General features: G+C 40.0%; 4 protein-coding genes across 10 annotated transcripts in view; 2 read left to right on the top strand and 2 right to left on the bottom strand.

Annotated features, from left to right (window-relative positions):
- Window positions 1–629: 629 nt before the first annotated feature.
- On the top strand, window positions 630–5,466 carry LOC120434180 (G-protein coupled receptor 55). Of its 2 annotated transcripts, none has more exons than XM_039601775.1 (3): window positions 630–816; window positions 1,859–2,612; window positions 3,419–5,466. In XM_039601775.1, the coding sequence occupies exons 2-3, from the start codon at window positions 1,866–1,868 to the stop codon at window positions 3,641–3,643; spliced, it is 972 nt and encodes a 323-aa protein (XP_039457709.1). In that variant the 5' UTR covers window positions 630–816; window positions 1,859–1,865; the 3' UTR covers window positions 3,644–5,466. The 2 variants fall into 2 exon arrangements, with proteins under 2 accessions (XP_039457709.1, XP_039457708.1); XM_039601774.1 differs by having other exon boundaries at window positions 796–926.
- Window positions 5,467–6,151: 685 nt separating this feature from the next.
- Window positions 6,152–10,979, bottom strand: itm2cb (integral membrane protein 2Cb). 2 transcript variants are annotated; one of them, XM_031735583.2, is made up of 6 exons: window positions 10,844–10,979; window positions 8,871–9,008; window positions 8,565–8,756; window positions 8,356–8,466; window positions 8,036–8,186; window positions 6,152–7,337 (listed from the first exon to the last, which is right to left on the bottom strand). In XM_031735583.2, exons 1-6 carry the CDS (start codon window positions 10,928–10,930, stop codon window positions 7,246–7,248), a joined length of 771 nt encoding a protein of 256 aa, XP_031591443.2. In that variant the 5' UTR covers window positions 10,931–10,979; the 3' UTR covers window positions 6,152–7,245. The 2 variants fall into 2 exon arrangements, with proteins under 2 accessions (XP_031591443.2, XP_031591444.2); XM_031735584.2 differs by having other exon boundaries at window positions 8,565–8,753.
- A 1,868-nt stretch (window positions 10,980–12,847) lies between these two features.
- LOC116316945 (transcription cofactor HES-6-like) lies at window positions 12,848–14,637 on the top strand. Its single transcript, XM_031735586.2, has 4 exons — window positions 12,848–12,979; window positions 13,073–13,159; window positions 13,262–13,343; window positions 13,667–14,637. Exons 1-4 carry the CDS (start codon window positions 12,905–12,907, stop codon window positions 14,080–14,082), a joined length of 660 nt encoding a protein of 219 aa, XP_031591446.2. The 5' UTR covers window positions 12,848–12,904; the 3' UTR covers window positions 14,083–14,637.
- Window positions 14,638–17,054: 2,417 nt separating this feature from the next.
- Window positions 17,055–19,620, bottom strand: part of per2 (period circadian clock 2) — a 32,730-nt gene continuing 30,164 nt past the window's right edge. For all 5 annotated transcript variants that reach the window (XM_039602596.1, XM_031735601.2, XM_039602594.1 and 2 more), the window contains 2 exons: window positions 18,406–18,556; window positions 17,055–18,317 (listed from right to left, as the gene is read on the bottom strand). In XM_039602596.1, coding sequence (XP_039458530.1) covers window positions 18,168–18,317; window positions 18,406–18,556 — 301 coding nt within the window. In that variant the 3' untranslated portion in view covers window positions 17,055–18,167. The remainder of the gene's footprint in view (window positions 18,318–18,405; window positions 18,557–19,620) is intronic.

Raw genomic sequence — 19,620 nt, 5'->3', positions numbered from 1 at the left:
TTATATATCCTTTCAAGAGCTTTAACCAAGTCTTCAGGAGCATGTCTGAATCAATAACAGGTACCTCTTGTTATCTCTCACAGCATAAACCAAGCCAAACCTAAAACTGAAAGTATTACAAGAGAAATTAAACTTTTCTGATTTAAAGCACCAAAGCCACACTTCTTATAGTAGCTAGATTAGCTCATAATGCAAATTAGCTAGTAGTCTGTGTTGCGTAATTCTAAACTTAAAGGAATATTTACCTAAAATTGCAATGTGGTGCAGTGGATTTGTAATGTTGTAGGCCAGTCATGCAGCCTTACAGGCCTACTGCTACTCAAATCAAACATCAGCATGCTAGCACATTATATTTGTGAGCAGATGTGGATGCACATTTAGCTTTGAGCAAATATTACTCTTGTCTTTACTATGACAACAACTGATTCTGTTAAGAAAAAACCACACACCATGTAGATTTTATCATTTGTCCAACTCAGTCAAAGTAAAAAAAAAAAAAAAAAAAAAAAAGCCCATTATGATAGAGAGGGGTAAGCAGCCTATCAGAGTAAACCCCACAGTCATTTTAGGAAAATATCTTGCCACTGTGAGTGCTGCTGCTTCTTTCTTCAGATGTTTACACATAAATAGAGTTCCAGCAGACGTGCTGAGCAGGTTCACGTTGCTTTGATTTTAAACAGCTATAATGCATATTTGAACACATGCATGATGTGTGGCACAGTCAGGAAGTGGTGATGAAACAACAAAGGCTGAAAAGCAGAAGTGCGTCTGGCACAGCGCAGACAGTCAGACACACTGAAACTTGACTGGCAAGAGGTAAGAACACAGCTAGATTTCACATTTTCCACTACATGTTAGCCGATCGTAAAAGAGCGCCAGGTTAGATGTTAAAGGTCCTGCAGTTACATGTTGATGATGAGTCAAACGTGAGTAACTTAAATTACAAGACATATTTCATTTGTTTATTTATTTACTTAATTATTTACTTCTAATGAATGCTTAAGTTAAAAGTCAGGTTTCATTGTACATAAAATCCTTTTTTTATCTTCATGCAAATTCTTTTTGATCTAAGTGCAAAGGGCCCTCAGCTTGCTCGCTGTAATGAGCGACTTCTGCAGCCAGCGACACGTCGTACACGGGGTCAAAACCTGCCTGGTTATTTAATATTAGGTTTATTTCAGTAGAGTGTCATCTCGATGCACAGACACTCATGTCAAAGATATATTTTGGGTTTTCCTGTAAAACCATGGCTTCGCTCAGAATAGCAACAGGTTTCAGATTTGTCCATCACAACCTGACACCAACGCAGTGCAGAGTAGAACGTGAGACGAACCACCTGCTCATTTGTTTTCAACTGATATTAAATCAGTAAACACTCAGAGGTAAATGGGAATATTGTTAGTGTCTAAACAAATAACCTCAAATAGAGAACCGCTTGACTGTGCTGTTGTAGATTGCAAAACTGATACAATAACAGAAACAAGTTATTTCCTTTGAAATCTTGGTCATTTATATTCACTTTTTTTTAAAGGTCAAAGTAAAACAAAAGTTACTCTGGTCTGTACTTTACTAAGATTACCATTGCTGCTACTGTCATTAGAATCAGGAGGCTAAAGGTTAATAATGTTCACAATGCTCTTATGTTTGCTATGCTGTTTATACCAGAAACAAAGAAAACAAGTTCACAGTTCCTGTACCCACACAGCTGAGAGGTTTCTAGTGGCTTGGTATAGTGGCGTATCATACAGCCGTTTCTGTGTGGGAACGAGTAACAAAAACAGGAAAGACAACTTAAACTGTTCTTTGAAATCCTGGCAGAGATGTTGAGATAAAATTGAATCCAACTGTTATATTGCAGTGACATCATGACCAACAACATGACAGACAGCTGCACTGAAGACTTCAAACATGTGGACGGAGTGATGAAAGTTTTGGAGCTGGTCTTCTATATTCCTATATTTGTCGTCGGTCTGATTCTCAATATTGCAGCGCTGGTGGTGTTCTGCGGCCTTCTGCGAAAAAAGACTGAATCTACTATCTACATGATAAACTTGGCTTTGATGGACTTGATTCTCCTGTTAATTCTTCCCTTCAAAATGCATGCCACTAATCACGAGTGGCCCGCCAGCTTCCATGAACTGTGTTCAATTTTGGAAGGGCTTTATTTTTATGGGATATATGGAAGCATATACATCATTATGTGTATAGCTGTAGACAGATGGGTGGCTATCTGTCACCCGTTCAAAGCCAAGCAGCTGCGTTCACCCAGAGTAACTATGGTAATTTGTGTGGTCGTGTGGATGCTGGTGTCTGGATCAGTCATTCCAGTCATCTGGAACTTCAGGAACACCAAGAACGGCACATTTCATTGTTTCCATCAGTTTTCAGCAGAAGGCTGGAAACCTCCGATCATCATCAGTGTGCAGGTGTTTGGGTTCGTTTTGCCTGCACTGGTGGTGGTTTTGTGTTCAGTTCAGATCATCTGGACACTTCAGCAGTCTGGCCAGCACAGCCCACAGAGCCGGGCCTGTGTGAAGATCATCTACAGCGGCCTGTGCGCATTCCTGGTGCCTTTCACTCCGAGCCACCTGGCCATCTTCCTGCAATTTCTGGTGAGAAACTCAAAGCTCATTTTATGCTGATTTTAAATGTAAACAAACTGAAACAACAGTCCAAAGCATATCACCTTAGGGTCCATTTAGTAGCTGTTCTTTATCACATTTATTTTCAGCAGACAAACACTGAAATATTTGATGTTCAAATTTATATATGTATGTTAGTCAGGATAATATGGCTGCAGTATAATTAATAGCAAAAATAAGTACTCTAAGTTTACAAGCAATAGAGTAAACAAGTACAATATATTCATTTAAGTGCCAGAAAAGCTTACGACAGGGCCCAATAACACACAAACACGAGCTTATTAATATTCAGTGAAAAACATTTAACTTTCTGCAGGTCATTTACAATCACTTTTAATTAATTCAGTGATACAGCTTCTTTATTTTGATTTGAGATTTATGTTGAATATTCAGAAAAATTCAGGGGGAGAGGACGCTGCAAATTTTATGACTCAGCAGCGCTTTTTATGTCAGTAGCACATATGGTACGACGAAACAAGGCTAGATGGTTGTAACCACTGGGGTTCTCGTTGAGGTGCGCTTTTGTATAATTTTACTTGCGGATAAAATTTTTCTTCAAAAGCTGAAGTTACTAGAATGAATTTTCAAACTGGAGAGTCTAGCAAGTGCAGTAGCATGCGTAAGCACTGCAGATGTGCACAGAGCCAATCTTCATAGGAAAATTCACAGATAGGACCTGCGCTTCACACTGCAATGCTACCTTTGCTAAAAACCAAAACTGTCATACATGTTTCTTTGATGGTAAACTAACGTTTCTTTGACACATATAATTGCAGGTGCATCAAGGAGCATTTCAGGACTGTGGCACCAAGGCCAATCTCAGCCTGTTCATACAGATTGCTATGTGCCTGTCAAACATCACCTGCTGTCTGGACGCCATGTGCTACTACTTTATTGCCCATGAAGTGAGGAACACCAGACACAGCTTCAGGATGTCAATAATGAGCCAAAGAAGACCCACCAACAGCACTTCTGAACGGGAGAGAGGCGAGTCAAGTTGAGACAAAAACTGTCCCTAGAGGATCACTGATGTTATGTTAATATAACAAAACTAAGGCTAAAGCCTTATTTTGTATCAGAGCAGTAAAGCTGGAGACAAGTCAATAGGGGACCCAGTAGCTGATAAGCATAGTGTCACGCACTAAAAGTAATTAACCTGCTCGTAAGGAAGCAGGTCAGAGTGTAATCTAAATTAACCACACAGCTGAATGCAAGGCTGTATGATCTGATCCAGCAGCAGGAAGCCAGTAGGCACCTCTCTAACCTCAAAGCGCTCTAATGCGTTAAATGAAGGCTGCAAAACAACCCATGAACTAAAAAGCCACAGTCTGACATGCTTTAAAAAATCATTAAAAGCATGAAAAGGTCACTCAAACCTGCAAACCAACAATGAGTGAAAAAGTGACAGGGACAGGCAGCATGACTCATTTTAAAGAACTAAAAACTGATACTGGCGGGCAGTTCAAGAACGTCTTTGTGATATTATCTAGGACTGAAATCAAACATGCACAAAAAAGGCTCTTATGACTCAGAATTCTCATCAAAGACCAAATCCACTATTTTATGGTAAAATGGTAAATGGCCTGTATTTGTATAGCGCTTTACTAGTCCCTAAGGACCCCAAAGCGCTTTACACATCCAGTCATCCACCCATTCACGCACACATTCACACACTGGTGATGGCAAGCTACGTTGTAGCCACAGCCAATCTAATTATTTTAGATTAACTGTTTCAGACTAAACGAATTTAACAGATGCATAATTATTTTTTTTTATTCAAAAAAGTTAACTAACTGTAATAATAAGCATATTTTAGTAGTGAATCTCTAATCTATGAAATGCAGATTTACATAAAAAGTCAACAAAACTAATTTAGGCCAATATATCTAATAAATTACGATTCAAATATGCATATTTCCTTGACAGGTACACAGATGATTCATGGTTTATCGATCACATCCACAGGCATAGCTTTAAACATATGAAACTAAAAACGAAACATTAGCAACAATTTCAGTGGTTCATTTCATTTTTTTTAAAACATTAAATAATACAATAGATCCTAAATGGTTGTAAAAAATTCTCACTGCAAAATAAGTAACAATATTATCTATATTTATTAAATAATAATTAAATGTAAATATTTCATCAGAAATACATCAACAGTCAAACATAGAAATAAACACGGCCTGAGGAAGAGTGGAGAGGATTTTTTTTGTGCGTTGTAAATAGATTTTACAATCATTTTCTGTCTTCTAAATCTTATAAATGATAATAAAAAATACAATATAAAAAAACAAATAATATTAAAAGTGACATTATAATGGAGGATTAAAGTATTTATGATTATTGCATTAAGTTGTCCGTTTACAGTTTTGCAGATGAAAACTGACTGCCTATGCTTTTTTTGCTTTGTTTATAAACTGATATCGTTAGCCGTAGCATTTCATATTTAGCTCTACTGAACTTTGTATTTTATTTTTTGAATTGCAACCTTAGGTGCCTAACATAATAGTTTTATTGAAATGTTTAAAAGCCGTAGGTATGTAGCCCCGGCCATGCGTGCATCACTGCTGAAAGAACTGTTTTCATATTACTGTTTGGGTTTATGTGCATGCTGTCACATGAAAAGTCAAATGGAAAGTTGCTTATGAAGCACACGGAGCTGTCACTGACCGTATATTGCCAATGTTGAGCGGTCATCTTGTGGTCATCTTGTGGCGACAGCGGATCATGTTTTATGACAGCGTGCCTCACTGGTGGCTTAACTGTACCATAATATTGTATTTAATGTATATATCTTTCATAAAAACGTGTGAAAAGCTCTCTTTGAAACCGTCATATGCTGGTTTCATTGCATTACCTGCATATTGAGACTTTAATTTTTTTATTTTATTTTAATTTAAGTTTCTGCATTTTGTACTCAGTTTTATTTTTACTTGTAAAATATTTTTGTGATCCCTGCATCTTGAGCCAACCCACGGAGTTTGTCGGTCTGGGCTTTTTTCCTTTTCTTCATAAGTTTAAAGTCAAAATAAAGACAATGTGAAGACAAAAACAAAAAGGATTTATGAGTGAATATTATGAATATTTATCCTAAATATTTAATTAATGAAATGCAGCCGGAAACTAAACTTTTACCTAAATATTGTATTTTTGTAACTATAGTAACTTCTGAATTTTTAAAAATGTACACTATTAAATGAGACATTGTAAAGTAGGCCGATGAAATCACAAGCGTCTCTTACTCGTCAGTTTTGAAGGGAAATAACCTGAACAGAATATGTTTAATTGATAACAAAGCTGCGGATGAAAACTTTCAGATATTATCACTGTATTTTTGTTCCATTTAGTTGAGAATGCCACAAAATACAGTGTAATGCTGTGTTCTTTCTCCTGCTCTTTTATCAGTGCTGTTCAGGCAATCTCCAATTGATCTAACCCACAGCCTACACAGTGATTATGAGCCACCGAAACTGTTGGTGAAGAATATTCAAAACATGACCAAGAAAGTTTGATCATTTATTCTTAAAGCAGCAAGATTTTACAAGAAAAATTGACTGTACAGCGAAATACAGTACCCAAGACAGTGAAATATGATAACAGATCACAGATCTCTCTCTCTCAACAGAATCAGATTTACTCCAACTTATACATCAGAAAGACAGCCCAAAATCTTTTCCTTTTTTAAGCTGGGACAAACAAACATCAGGGAACATTATAATGCCAAGATAGGAAAGACTGGGAAATGGCAAGAGCTGAAGACAACAGGCAAATCTGAGTGAAGAGGAGGAAGAGCAAGACAACGTGAGTTTTTAGCCTTTGATATAATCTACAGTAAGTGATCTAGACTATAAAGCGTTCTTTATAAATAATTCATATGTCCTTAAAACCAAGCTTGTAGCATCCCTGACTGCAGACTTTGGTTCCTTCTGTCCTTCTACAGCACTGCTACTAATTACAGTCTAAAGCCGTTTATATCCAAGGAGTAGGAAAGTGTGAGAAGAACAAAACTAAAAGGCAAACAAGAAAGAAATGATCATCCACAAAACAAGTTGATCTCAGATAAAAATCTATGCATGTAACAATATGAAATTAAGAAGAAAATCAATGTACAGTATATATTGCTTAGGAACAATCAAAGTTATATACACCACTCATTATGATATCAACCAGCAAAGTAATATCTTAACTACATGAGGTATGTTTCGCCATCTTCCGACATTCAAAACAACAACAAAAAAAGAGGTAACTAAAAAATACGAGGACAAGTATAAAAATGAAATGAAATCAAGTCCATTGATGTAAATGTCACAAACTTACATACACAGGTTGACACGTTCTGCACGACATGACAAGCTACAGATATATCTAAACAAATCTATAACATCATCCAGGAATCTGTTTAAATTAAAAAGACATTAACATAGTACACGGACGTTTCAAAAAAATAAAAGCATAAACAAAAACATTCCAACTGGAACTGAAACTAAAACTACGAGACAAACGCTTGCTCTTAAAGTGCAGTTTAACGCTTAAGGAATTCAAGAGGTATGGTTTAAATTGGCTTCAGTGTTGGATGGCTGTGATTTCCACCTCAGATTTAGAACCGGTCGCAGATCACAGTCTCGACCACAAAAGTGTTCTCAAAGTGGCGGATGCTGTGACAATTCTTGGTCTCACGCCTCTCAATACCTGGAAGAGAAAAACACGACACATTTAGAAAATCTGTTCAGAATCGAAAGCGGACATTTGTTCACGTGGTTTCTCAAGCTACTCTGCCTACAACGTCCATTTTGAATCAGCAGAAGCCATCCCCACAAATCACGTCCATATATGTACGCAGGGGGAAGTTTGTTGCATCATTTCTGAAGCTCTAAACCCAATCAAAGGCAGCAACGACACAGATATCACTCATCCGAATCACAAACACCTCCACAGAGTGTGTGGATGTGTCCACTGCACTACAAGTGACTCACATAGCAGGAAGTTCCCAGGCTGAGCCCACACAAACACAAACACACACACACACAATAATAATCAGGCTCACAAGCTGGTACAGCAGCATGTTACACTGCAGACGCACTGTCTCAAGTGTTCAAAGGAAGACCCTATATGGTCCTCGTTGTATTTGCTTTTCTGTCACCCTCTCTTTACTCCTACACACCAACTCTGGACACTGGATTCCCTGTGACTCAGTGGAGGAACATCTTCCTCCTCAGGTACAAAGTTTACAGCAAACCAGCACACGTCACTTGACTCAACATCTCACATGAGCTGGTGTGAAAAAGAGGGTGACGAAAAGCGGAAGCAATCCTGCACATGTCACTACATTATTTAACATTTCATATAGCCCAAACAGACTGGAAAAGGAAGTGAATGTGTCAACTCACGTTGGCGCTGGCTGCGGCGTCTGAGGCGGTAAGTTTCTCTGCCGTAACAGAGCCTGTGAATGAAAGGGCCCAGCTGCCTCATGTTCCTCACCCTCCCCGTCACCATCATCTCCTCCTGGATGATGTACGTCTGAGGAAGGTACGTCCCTCTCTGTGGCAAAGAGACAAAAATGAATCACTCGACTGATCGGTCTGTGGGAGGAATGCTGCCAACAGGAAAGTGGGAACACACTGTCCTTAACTCTCAGACAGCCATTTATCTCTTACAACCCTTTTACAACCACAAGTGGCATTAACAGCTAATCCACTGCGTGTCTCACCTTGACATTGACGAGCAGCTCCCACAGGTTGCGTGGCGGCATCACTAAGGTTGTGTTCAGCTCGGTGATGTAGCATTTGTCCAGTGTGATGTCGTGATAAGCTGTAAGGCCCTGGAACGGAGAAAGAGAAAAATCGTGTTATGCCTTAATCAAATGCTTACAAACAAGTGTAATGAGAGGAAAAAAAACACGCGAAGACAAACACCTACCCTCTGAAAGTCGTGGATGATATCGGCAGGATCGCTGCCACCAAAACGTGGCACGGGTACGCTGATCTGCTCGTAGTTGTCTTCAAGGTAGATGCCGACATTTTCCTCGAGTTCTTGTCGCCCCCTCAGAGGAGCATACACAGAGTCCTCGAAGATAACCCGACAATGGAACAAACTGTCTTCTGGGATCTGCTAATGGGATGCAACAGAGCTGTGTCAGCATGTGACGTTTACTTTCAGCTGTGTGATTTTTACCCACTGTGTTCAGGATGTTATTTAAGAAAAGAGGGGTAATTGCTGACTAACCTGAGGTATATAGTAGTGGCGATAGATAAAGACAGACGCCAAGACCAGTCCTATCAGGAAAACTGCCAGGCCCAAGGCAAGGCAGCACAGGCCGGTTGGAAAAGGTTTCTTTGGCTTGACTGGGTGAACCGGCTGCCCCTGTAAAAAGAAAAGCAGACTGTTTAGAGTTCAGGTCTTAGATCTTATCCTACATCTTAGTTCTTTTCATAGTAGTGTGTCAAAGATTTTAAGAGTAGTTTAAATGATGCACTGCAACTCTGATTTGCTGTGCAGTGTGAAATATTTGTATCTAATCCTATCACACAGCTTTACTTTCATACCCAAAAGCCAAATTTGTAACAGAGTTAATTTTGAAAAGAAGCGAGTGCCAAGTCGAGATCTGGTAGACGTACGACGGACATGAATAAAGCACGCCAGATGCCCACCCACAGTCTCTCAGTCAATCTGCTGCCTCTCCCTACTACTGTTGCTATGGTGAGCGGAAGCAAGCTCTGACGAAGATGCTGGCACGTGGCCGTCTGGGTCTATTCTTAGAGGCCTACTTCCACGCTCCATATTTGCAGATATTAAGTCTTAACTCCCTTGGTGGGAGTTAAAAATGAGGACAGTTGCGTAGAACAGGAGTCCCTCGGCAGAGGCGGGCGTATTAATAGATCTACACACATTGGCTCTGACGCCTAGCCTGCCATAGCAGCCAATGAAAATCCACACAGCCTTTCACATCCTTCTGTTGACGTAACGAGCATTGGTAAAATATGTTTGCAGAAGTGATAGGTGCGTCATCTGTGCAGTGTGCTAGGGGGGGGGGAAAGAGGCGAGAAGCTTTATGTGAACATCCATTATGTGCCAGATATCTAATTATGTTCAACTCTGGGGAAGAGGTCCAGAAAGGAGGCTAAGAAAAGCTGGTGACAGATCTGACTTCCCACTCAGCTAACGCAGGTACACACCGTTCTGCAAACCCCACTTTACACAAGCAAGAGGAAAAATCAGTCTATGAGAAACTACATCTATGTAGTTAAATCGAGTGTTTGAGAACTGAAGCCTGAAAGTGTCGCAAAGATGAAATTGAGATGGAACTAAACTCGATTTTTTAAAATAAACTCTGAATTTTCCAGGTTTTATCTCCTCCGATATATTCATCGAAAGCAGGGGCTATAAAACAGCTAGGTCAAACCGACACTGACTTTTTGTACTGATAGTTTCGGGAGGGTTAAGCTGCCTTTACACAATACCCACACACAACACACACTTTGCTGCTAGATTACTACCACTCATTCTCATCTGCTCTCAGGCACTATCTGCAGGACACACGTGGTATAACACCTTGTGACATTAGAGACTGGTGCAGTATCCACATCTGACAGCTCTATTGTTTCCTCACAGCGACAAAAGAATAAACAAACCCAAGGCTATCTGTACGCTGACAGCGAGAAGCCTGGGATTTTTATCTTATACATGCACACTTTATGAACAACTTGGTGAAATTAGATCCTCTTCCTGCTAATTGCACACATGTATACAGGACTGCCTCTTCTGCAGTGTGCCTCCTAGCTGTGGGCTAAACAAGGTGATGTAATACCAACATCCCATAGCTGGGATTGCATTGCAATGCTGGGGCTGTTCCCTTGTTGTAATATTAATGTACAATAAAACTTTTTTAGGCTCAGAAACACTACCACTGCCTTTATTAACCTTTAAGCTTGTACATAAGGGTGTAATTATATTTTTTAACAAAACAAATGCAAAATAGCACTTTAAGCAATTACTGGCTTTTCTTTATAATCATGTTAATCACATAAAATCAAATCCCATTAAATGCTATGATGCATGGACAAAGAAAGTAAAACTAATTAAATCAAACTTTATTTTTTGAAGCTACAGCCTATGCAGGAGTAAACATCTATTTATGCTATAACGAGACAAAAGACAAATGCGGCAGCATGAAACAAAGACAAAGTGTGCAAACTCACGTGAGCCTGAGGTATAATGATCTTGTCCTCATCGTTGTCTTTTTCGGGCTTCTGCGCCGACACTGGCTGGAAAGTGATCTTCACCATGTTTGTTTGCTCAGTGTGTGCTTGCTTTGTCTCCTGTCTGATTCAGTGCGCTGGTTTGGTCCACCGGACTGGGAAGATTATATAGCGCCGGACCAGGCTCGCCCCCGGGCCTCGGTGACCTCACAAGAGCGTCTTCTCTGACGAACAAGCAGTGTGTGGGTCTCAGGGAAAAGCCGCCTCGCCGCTGTCAAAATAAGAGCCGCTACCGGACTTCGACTTTTAGAAAAACGCTAAAAATAACAGACTGTGAGCTTAGTTGCTTCCTGGTGAATATATTTAAACATTTAAAGCGGCTTGAGTGTAAAAAATGCTAAATCTAAGTCGATTTGGGGGATATTTGGCTACTACGTGCCCTTATTTTGAAGACAAGCGCCCAATATGGAAGTGCTTTCCGTATTTTATTTAAAGCTGAATCTTCTATTCTCAATGTTCTCAACACTATCATCCGGAAATATTGTGATGTTTCAAACTGGCTGATCCAGCTACTACACTGCAATAAAGTTATCAATAGGTCAGCACTACTTAGTAGTAAGAGAGATAATGCTCCTCAGATGTCCATGGGCTCATCAATGCATAGAATATTTTACAAGGTGATTGTGTATGACTTGGTTAATATTTCATATGATGTAATTTAGCCTTTAGTATAGTATAAAACTGAATGTAGTTACAAAGTGTACTTTGTAAGACAGATTAAGTATCTATATTATGCATAAAACAAGCATTAATAGGATTCTAATATACATAGTAACATTAAATTATTCATTTCTTTCTAGTGAACATCACAAGAAATATGCTAATCAGTAATATATGCACATTTTTTTACAGCCATGCTGTACACACAGCTCTCATCTCCTTGCCTCAGTAATCATTACAGCATCTTTGAGTCACTACAGGCATAAGACTCGCAGCAATAAATTAGACAATATAGGAAATTTGAGCTGACAGTTAGTGATAGAAGCCTGTCCTGAAAGGGTTACAACCCACATCACAGCAAAGTGAAGTCCTAATGCAATAGGGATGATCTACTCTTTCCATAGTGTCATCACTGTTTTCAGGTCTTGATCACTTTTAAAGAGGTTCCAGGTGCTTTAGACATAAGAGTGGTCCATATTCTCCGGGGCCCATCTATTACTATAGATGGGGTGATGCCTCACAAGCTCCAAAAAACTCATGAATGTGTGGACTGACAAACATACGGTCTATAGCCCTAGGGGCTGTGGTTCAAGTGGCAGAGATCAGTGGATAATTCCCAGGATACTCCAGTCCACATGTCTAACACATACATACTTGGACATACTGAACCCTAAATTGATGCTGATCTGAGTGTGTGTAAATGTTAGAAAAAGCACTTACAGAAAAGCATAGTATGGATGTGTATTCGTGAGACTGGGTGAATGAGACTTGTAGTAGAAAGCACTTTGAGTGCTCAATTTGAGTAAAAAGGAGTCTTTGAGTGGCTTTGAGGCGATTGTTATGATTTAGCACTATATAATAAAAATGAATTTAATATAAGTAACATGTTTACCAAAATTGATTGAATGTGGTCAAAAGCTAAACCTCCGGTTATGTTTAGCTTTCCCAAAATAAAACTATTTTCTTTCACCCACTACAAACTAAATCCTACTTCAAAGGTGTTGACATTATCTTTGCAGCCTCTTTGTCCATATTTTGCACTCTTATGTCTGCATGCTGCTCCATGGTTAAGATATCGTTGTGACACAATTTAAAGTGACCACATGTGTTGGGGGGGTCGTTGCTCGTTCACCAATTCACATGCAAATGAACCCACATATAGACTGCACACAGTGCATTCCCCACCCCACCCCGTTTCCTCCTCTCTGTGCTCACTGCTGCTGGGATCGCCCCGGCCATCTGTCCCACTGACGGCCTCTAACGGCTCTTTGGATTACACAGCAACTAACCAACCTCCAGTCTGGTCGGCTCCTGGCAGCGCCTGGGTTAAACTGCAAAAACATGGCCCCCATCAGCAGCAGCACACACGGCCTTGACAGAGTGGATGACTGCGGTGGGGTCAGACCTGACAGAAAGGTAAGATCCCATGTGAGGATTCAGAGCCAGTATTCATACTTTTAGTCAGCTTTGAACTGGGGAAAAACCCCTCAATTTTCCTTACTGTTATAGATAAGAAAACCTCTGGTTGAGAAGAAAAGAAGGGCTCGCATCAATGAAAGTTTACAAGAACTCAAAGTCCTTATCGCCGACGAAGACGTAAGTTGCTGTTGTTTATGTAGCGCCGTTGCTCAACAGCAACTAAACCGATGAGTGTGTTGTGGCTAAGCTAGCTTGTGTTCCTGATGTTTGTTGCTGCAGTTCCAGTCAAAGATGGAGAATGCCGAAGTGCTGGAGATGGCAGTGAAACGAGTGGAAGGCGTTCTTCAAAGGCGTGCTCAAGGTAAACCGTACATATAAATCTTATTTACCTTTATTTACTTGAGTGTACGGTGTTAAACATAAGTTTAATTTAAAAAAGAGACATGTAAACAGCAATACAATTTACAAATAATTCTTCCGCCAAGTAATATAGTTCTTTATAATTAGTAAAACTACTGATTAATTCATTGCTGTTGGCGGATTAATATTTTAATCAACTGTACTGTAGCTGCCACAGGTGCGCTTCGACCGTGGCGCAGCCAATCAGAGCACAGAGTGTCTGTTAGTAATTGCACGTTAGAAACTAAGGTTTAACGGTCGTTTCCATCTGTCGTCTGTCCACAGAAGTGGATGCTGTGCACCGGGAGGTCTGTGAGCGTTTCGCTGCCGGATACATCCAGTGTATGCACGACGTCCACACATTTGTGTCCAACTGCCCGGGGATTGACCCAACAGTGGCAGCGGAGCTGTTGAAGCACCTTCTGGAAAGTATGCCACTTAACAACAACGAGTACCACCGAGTGATGCTCCCGGACATCGTAGCGGACAGCCCCGGCTATAACAGCACTTGGTCCCTGTCTGAGAGCATTCACACAGCCCTGGTGTCCCCAGCACCCTCCACCACCTCCAGCGACGACCTCTGCTCTGACCTGGATGAGACCGACTCAGAGCAAAGCCAGGTTTCTTCTGAGGAGGAGGCAGACGGTCAAGAAGCGTTGCCCTGCCTAACTTGCTCTAAAGCTCTTTGGAGACCATGGTAGACAATTTAAGGTGGAATAGGAGTTTATTTTTAGTCGAAACAATAGCTTGGGTTAGAGATAGGCCAACACTGCGGGCATCCGATAAACTCTTTGTAAAGATATTCTAATATATCTTTACAGAGCTTAGTGACCTTGTTTGGGCCTGCTGACTGATGTAAATATGTACTTGTTCAATATAACTGCTGTATAGAAAGTAGACCCCCACCAGAAATGCACTGATATGAGTGTGTGTAAATTATTTCCTAATTAGGATCTGTTGAATATTCTATTTATACATGTCAGATGACTGTTAGTAGGCTACCTCATCTAAGTTAAGCTGAAACTTTTTAATAAATATTTTAGGGGAAAAAAGACTTGTACTCCATTTGTGCAGCAGACTCTTCAGGAGAAAAAAAAAGCCTCATTTCACACACAAGAATCCCACTAACCACCCACCCACGGCTGTTTCCAAGATATTTGTTATTACTCTGCAATTGTGGGCCATTTGTGTGCACAGGCTCTCCAAGATCCCTTAGCACGTCGTAGGCATTTGTGAGGTGTGAAATGAGTAATCCACTCACTCCCTCCTTATATAGTCCTGGTTGAGAACTTGACAAATGGAATTTATAACTCTGCTCGACTTCAGCTTTTTCGTGTTTTTTAAATAACGTGGGCACATAACCTGCACAGTCATGACTCTGGAATAAGTTTGGCTTTGTATTGTGCTGTGATATCGAACAATCAGCAGTCATCTTTTTTTTCTTCTTTTTTTTAGTTTCAAGTTTTTGCAAGTTTAGGGTGGTGCACAAGCCTGTGGAAGTGAACATAATTTTAGGCCTGTGAAATCTAAGCATGTCATCTCGTAACAGTGGGTTAGGTTGCCATTGCTGCTGACTTTCGCAGCTCGCTTGATGTCAGACATCACTTCTGTGGTCTCAGTGAGAGCCACAGACAGTGTTCTGCATCTGCACCACCTAGCCTAGCTCCTACTGCTAGGCATGAATAAGAAAAGCCAGCAATCCTAAAACAAGTCTATTCATATGCCACGTGGAGTACGAGTCTGGTGAAATGAGAAAAGACTAATACACTGTGCATTGAATAGTGAAGCAATTCTCCTATTTAGCATATAGAGCAGTAATTATACATCGAGGTAATGCAATCAGGTAAGATTTCGATCTGCTTTTGTTGTTCTTTGTAATCCCCCTTGCTAGAAATAAGATCGACACACTGTTATAATAAATATCAAACGGTGTGACCAAACGATAATGTTAGAAGGCCTATATTTTAAACTTTCAGCATTGGTATTTTTATAGTTGTTTATTTATGTAAAAAGGTGATATTTCGTTTTAAACCCAGCTGCGACCACTTAAATTAATAACAGAAGCTTTCTCGAGTGCAAGAAAGCATAAGTAAATTATCATAATTCAAATTATAAACTACTAAATGAACACTCATACATTCTTTTTTTGGTCCTTTTATTTGCTAAACTTGATGTAGTCCGCTGTGTTGTGACCAGACCGTATTAAAATATCACCGAAGGTGTAGCTGTCCGCTGCGGGGGCTTTCTTTTTCTTTTTTTTTTAAGGCATGTTCGCACCTCGCGCTCAGTTTGAAGTAAGTATGAAGGTGTGAACAAGGGTCGCTTTGATCAGGAGGATCTGCGCAGAAGTCTGTTGTTTCGGTGGTCGGACAGACAGACATTTGCATTGCGAAGGTAAAAGTGACGACAGAGAGAAACATGAGTCTTTTTACTTTAAAATTTAAATATGTATGAGAGAGGCGGCAACAGGGGTGTTCCCAGGATTTTTAAATGGCGTGGCACAAGGGGGAACCCATAATAAGGCAAAGAGGGGAGGGCACAGGTAGTCAGATTATTTAATCAGAGTTAAAAATCAGTGTAGGAATATGCTGTACGAAACATGGGGCATGATTTCCATCTGTCTGGTTACAGATTTATCATGTTAAAAGTGAATTTATGCAACCTTAAACATATTTGTGTGTGTGTGTGTGTGTGTGTGTTGGGGGGGGTCTAAAAGTTGTAATCCTACTTAAGTAACTTAACGGTGGAGATATAGTATAACAAAAATATAGTTAACTAAATGTGTTCATTATGTGGAATGGCACTTAGCAGAATTATATTAAAGCCTTACTTTTTTTTTTGCAGATAAATCATATGAAGTACAAACAAAACATTTGTATCCAAAATAAACTGTACTTTAATCAAGTAAATATATCAGGTTATTTTGCTATCCATATATTCATCCAGTGATTTTGGGCACTAAGATTAACAGAATTGTAATTAAACTACATTTGGGCTCTGCAGACACTTAAGAAAAACTGTAACAAGCTAAGTTTAAGATATCGGAACATTCATTTTTTTTCAGTCTGCAGAAATCATCCCGTCTCTTCCTTATTCGTCATTGTTGAACTGGCAAAGAAGGTGCACGACACACTTTGCTTTAAGTTATGCAACATTTTATTTTGAGAAAAGTTAGCAAACATAATGGAATAATTTCCTTTTAAAAATAAGAAAAACAAAAATAAAAATGTGTATGTCAGTGTCTGTTTGAAGACCACCCCCCTAAAAACTTAGTAAATGTTCAAGTTCCCAAAGAGCCTCAAACAACAGCGTGGACTTCAAAGTGAAAGAACTCTTCAGCCACCTGACGTCCGAGCCGCTTTATAACAGTGAAATTACCCTGAAGTCAGCCTGAAGTGTTTGTTCTGAACAGTAACGAGCTTCAGTCTGTTCAGGATGTTCCTCTCCTTGTTTATGAGGGCAACATCAGACCACGTCGAGCGTCATGCAGCACACTTCAAAACTGGGGAAAACCACAATATTCTCTTTACAATAACCACCCACCTTAAGCATGCAGCTCGGTACTTTTCAGTTTGTGATGAAAGGCTTTCCTAGTGTTGATTATGCAATTCACATTTTCAAAATAGAGCTTATAATAAATATTAATTCTTTTGGTCCAGTTTGCTTTTTAAACTTTTTTTTTTTTTTTTTTTTTAAATAGTATAACTTAAAAACACATTGACTCATTTATAGAGAAACAGTTATTTTATGTAAAAATATAGCCTATGCATATGCCTAGAGTCAGAGAGTGTTGCAAACACCAACACAAGCTTTGAAATACATTAAAGGTTTCTTTAAAAAAAAAAAAAAAAAAAAGTGAGTGTCACAGCTGAAAAACAAAAATGTGGCATTTCACCAGAAACAGATGAAAGGAAATCTGCTGAATAGAAAAAAAAATAAAAATCTAGAGCTGCTTTCAGTAACGTGTCACCAAATGACAGAAGTGTACAAATTGAAATTAGATTTTTTTTAAAGTATGAAATTATGTGATAATCAGTGTAGCATATGTGCGTTACACCCCCCCAACTCAGTGCAAACTTAAATCAACTCCATCACTTGATTAGCAATGCGTGTACTACATTGGACATCTTTCCCCTCTATGTTTAACAGTTGAGATCCCCCAAGTGACTACAGGCATCAGCAGAATGAATATCAGACCCCCAGGAGTCTCATTTACATTCTTCTTTATCCAACCCACAAAGTGCACTTGTGCTCATTTGGTGTCTGATGTGTATGAATGACAGAAGTGCCGTTGCAACTCGGGAAACGCCACAAAATACTGAATTCATCAAACACCACAGAGCCACCGAGAGCAGCCCCCAGCTGACCGATGTTTGTTTGACCTCTGCGGTGGTGCCTGGCACGCGAGCACACTTTCTTTTTCCCTTTATTGGGCTCAGCATCCGGTAATCAAGTCTATATAAAAACCATTAAGAGCCACGCGTGGCAACATGCTACAAAAGGGATGACGCAACAAACAGGTGCAGTCTTAGAGACCAGCAATTCCTCAAGCAACAACATAGTGAACAATTAAAAAGTAGATTAAAATATAATGTAATGAATCTACTACACATGTTCACATTCTACAAAAATCTGGACTGTTTTATCCAGTTTTCTTGCTGGCACCTACACAGGAATAACTCACAGAACAGCAAGAGAGAAACAGTAAGAGCACATTTAAAACTGGTCCCTCTTCAAAGGCTGCAAGCCAGTGGCTAACAAAGTCACTCTGGACACTTTGAGAAGCTTATTGTGCCGCCGTCTGTGTTTGAGAGTCGGAGGCCGAAGGGGAGCCGTGGTAGGATATTCCAGCGGTCTCAGATTCACCGAGGTCTAGGTCCAGCTGATCCTGTGCCGCCGCAGCTGCCTCTAAGGCGTCATCACAGCAGGAGCACATCTGGAAAAAACATGTTCAGGTGTAAATGAGGTATTATGTTTACATTAACAGTGTGGATATCTGATCTGGAAGGCGTATTCAATTCTACCTTGATATCTATGGCTTTGGGTAAACCTCCCTTCTTGATCCAGGGGTGAACCTCGATCAGCTCCTTCTTCTGCTCTTCAGAGAAGCGTGGCTGGCTCTTCTGCAACAGCCTCAGTTTCTCTTTGTCTTCTCTCAGCACCTTTTCAATATCACTGCAGACACATTCAAAAGCACAGACACGGTCACGATTCAGCTCACACGTGTGACAAATGCTCAGATAGACAACACTGGAAGCTTTGATTTGCATGCTTATGTTGCCCTTTTGGATTTTATTACTTTTATGTTAAAACAAAGTTTCGCTGTCAGGCTCCTCACACCGAACACAGCAGATCTCTTTTGTTGTGAGGATTCCATCTACTGGTCAAACGTCTTACTACAACCATCAGGGTTGGAGCTTCTGTGTCATGATTACAGATTGCAGTTTCTCTTTTCCTCCACATTTACAAACACTGAACACAAAAAGTTTCCGTGCTCCCTCTTACGCACAGATGATGCAACACAACAGGAGGATGAACATTTGCTACCACAGTTAAAGGAGTGTGTGGTAGATGTAAAAAGATTCTGAGTATATCAAGTGATGCTGCCTGAAAAGGGTGCACTGAAAGTATCGCATCTTCTTTCTCTAGAAGATGTGGTAGTCAGTCAGCATCCCAGTAGAAACCTTGTAAACTAGCACTAATCTAAGAATAAGGATGCCAGAATTTATATTGAATATTTTCTGGGCAGTGGGCTACCAGAATCATTTCTGTAATTTAACACATTTATTTATTTGTGCTGACAGATTTCTTGCATTTACGACAGCATCATTTCTTCATCGTGCAGGAAAAAAAGCAGGAAAAAAAGCAGTCTTACTGTTGAAATTGCACTTCTTTTTATATTAAATGGGATTAAATGTGTAGTTAAACATCTGTTCAGCCAGTGGTTCACCTGAGATCAAAGCTAGCTAGTGATGAATGTAAAGCAATTTTACAGGGTGGGTTAAAACTGTGCATTTGCTTTCCAATGGTGGGGACTCGGTTAAATATGTTAAACAGTCTTTTAGCAAGCTGTTGCCTTCAGGCATCCCACACCAAGTTTCCTGCACACACACGCAGCCTTATCACTAGGGCATTACTGAGGAACCTTCCATTACAAACAGGTGGTTGAATAACTACCGCACCACAGTGTCTACAGGGCCATTTATCCTATTCCTCACTGACTGAGCCCCGCTCTCCCA

Source organism: Oreochromis aureus, linkage group 18 (genome assembly GCF_013358895.1).
Source record: "Oreochromis aureus strain Israel breed Guangdong linkage group 18, ZZ_aureus, whole genome shotgun sequence".
In the NCBI taxonomy this organism is placed as follows: domain Eukaryota; kingdom Metazoa; phylum Chordata; class Actinopteri; order Cichliformes; family Cichlidae; genus Oreochromis; species Oreochromis aureus.
This window is presented reverse-complemented; position numbering and strand designations above follow the sequence as displayed.

Excerpts from the sequence above, each read along its gene's own strand:
- itm2cb (XM_031735583.2), bottom strand. The coding sequence starts at position 10,930 with ATGGTGAAGATCACTTTCCAGCCAGTGTCGGCGCAGAAGCCCGAAAAA. Across the intron at positions 9,009-10,843 it reads TCATTATACCTCAGGCTCAC|GGGCAGCCGGTTCACCCAGT; the intron begins GTGAGTTTGCAC and ends TTCTTTTTACAG. Across the intron at positions 8,187-8,355 it reads AGCTGCTCGTCAATGTCAAG|AGAGGGACGTACCTTCCTCA; the intron begins GTGAGACACGCA and ends TCTTTGCCACAG.
- LOC116316945 (XM_031735586.2), top strand. The coding sequence starts at position 12,905 with ATGGCCCCCATCAGCAGCAGCACACACGGCCTTGACAGAGTGGATGAC. Across the intron at positions 12,980-13,072 it reads GGGTCAGACCTGACAGAAAG|ATAAGAAAACCTCTGGTTGA; the intron begins GTAAGATCCCAT and ends TTACTGTTATAG. Across the intron at positions 13,160-13,261 it reads TCCTTATCGCCGACGAAGAC|TTCCAGTCAAAGATGGAGAA; the intron begins GTAAGTTGCTGT and ends TTGTTGCTGCAG.
- LOC120434180 (XM_039601774.1), top strand. The coding sequence starts at position 907 with ATGTTGATGATGAGTCAAAC. Across the intron at positions 927-1,858 it reads ATGTTGATGATGAGTCAAAC|TGACATCATGACCAACAACA; the intron begins GTGAGTAACTTA and ends GTTATATTGCAG. Across the intron at positions 2,613-3,418 it reads CCATCTTCCTGCAATTTCTG|GTGCATCAAGGAGCATTTCA; the intron begins GTGAGAAACTCA and ends ATATAATTGCAG.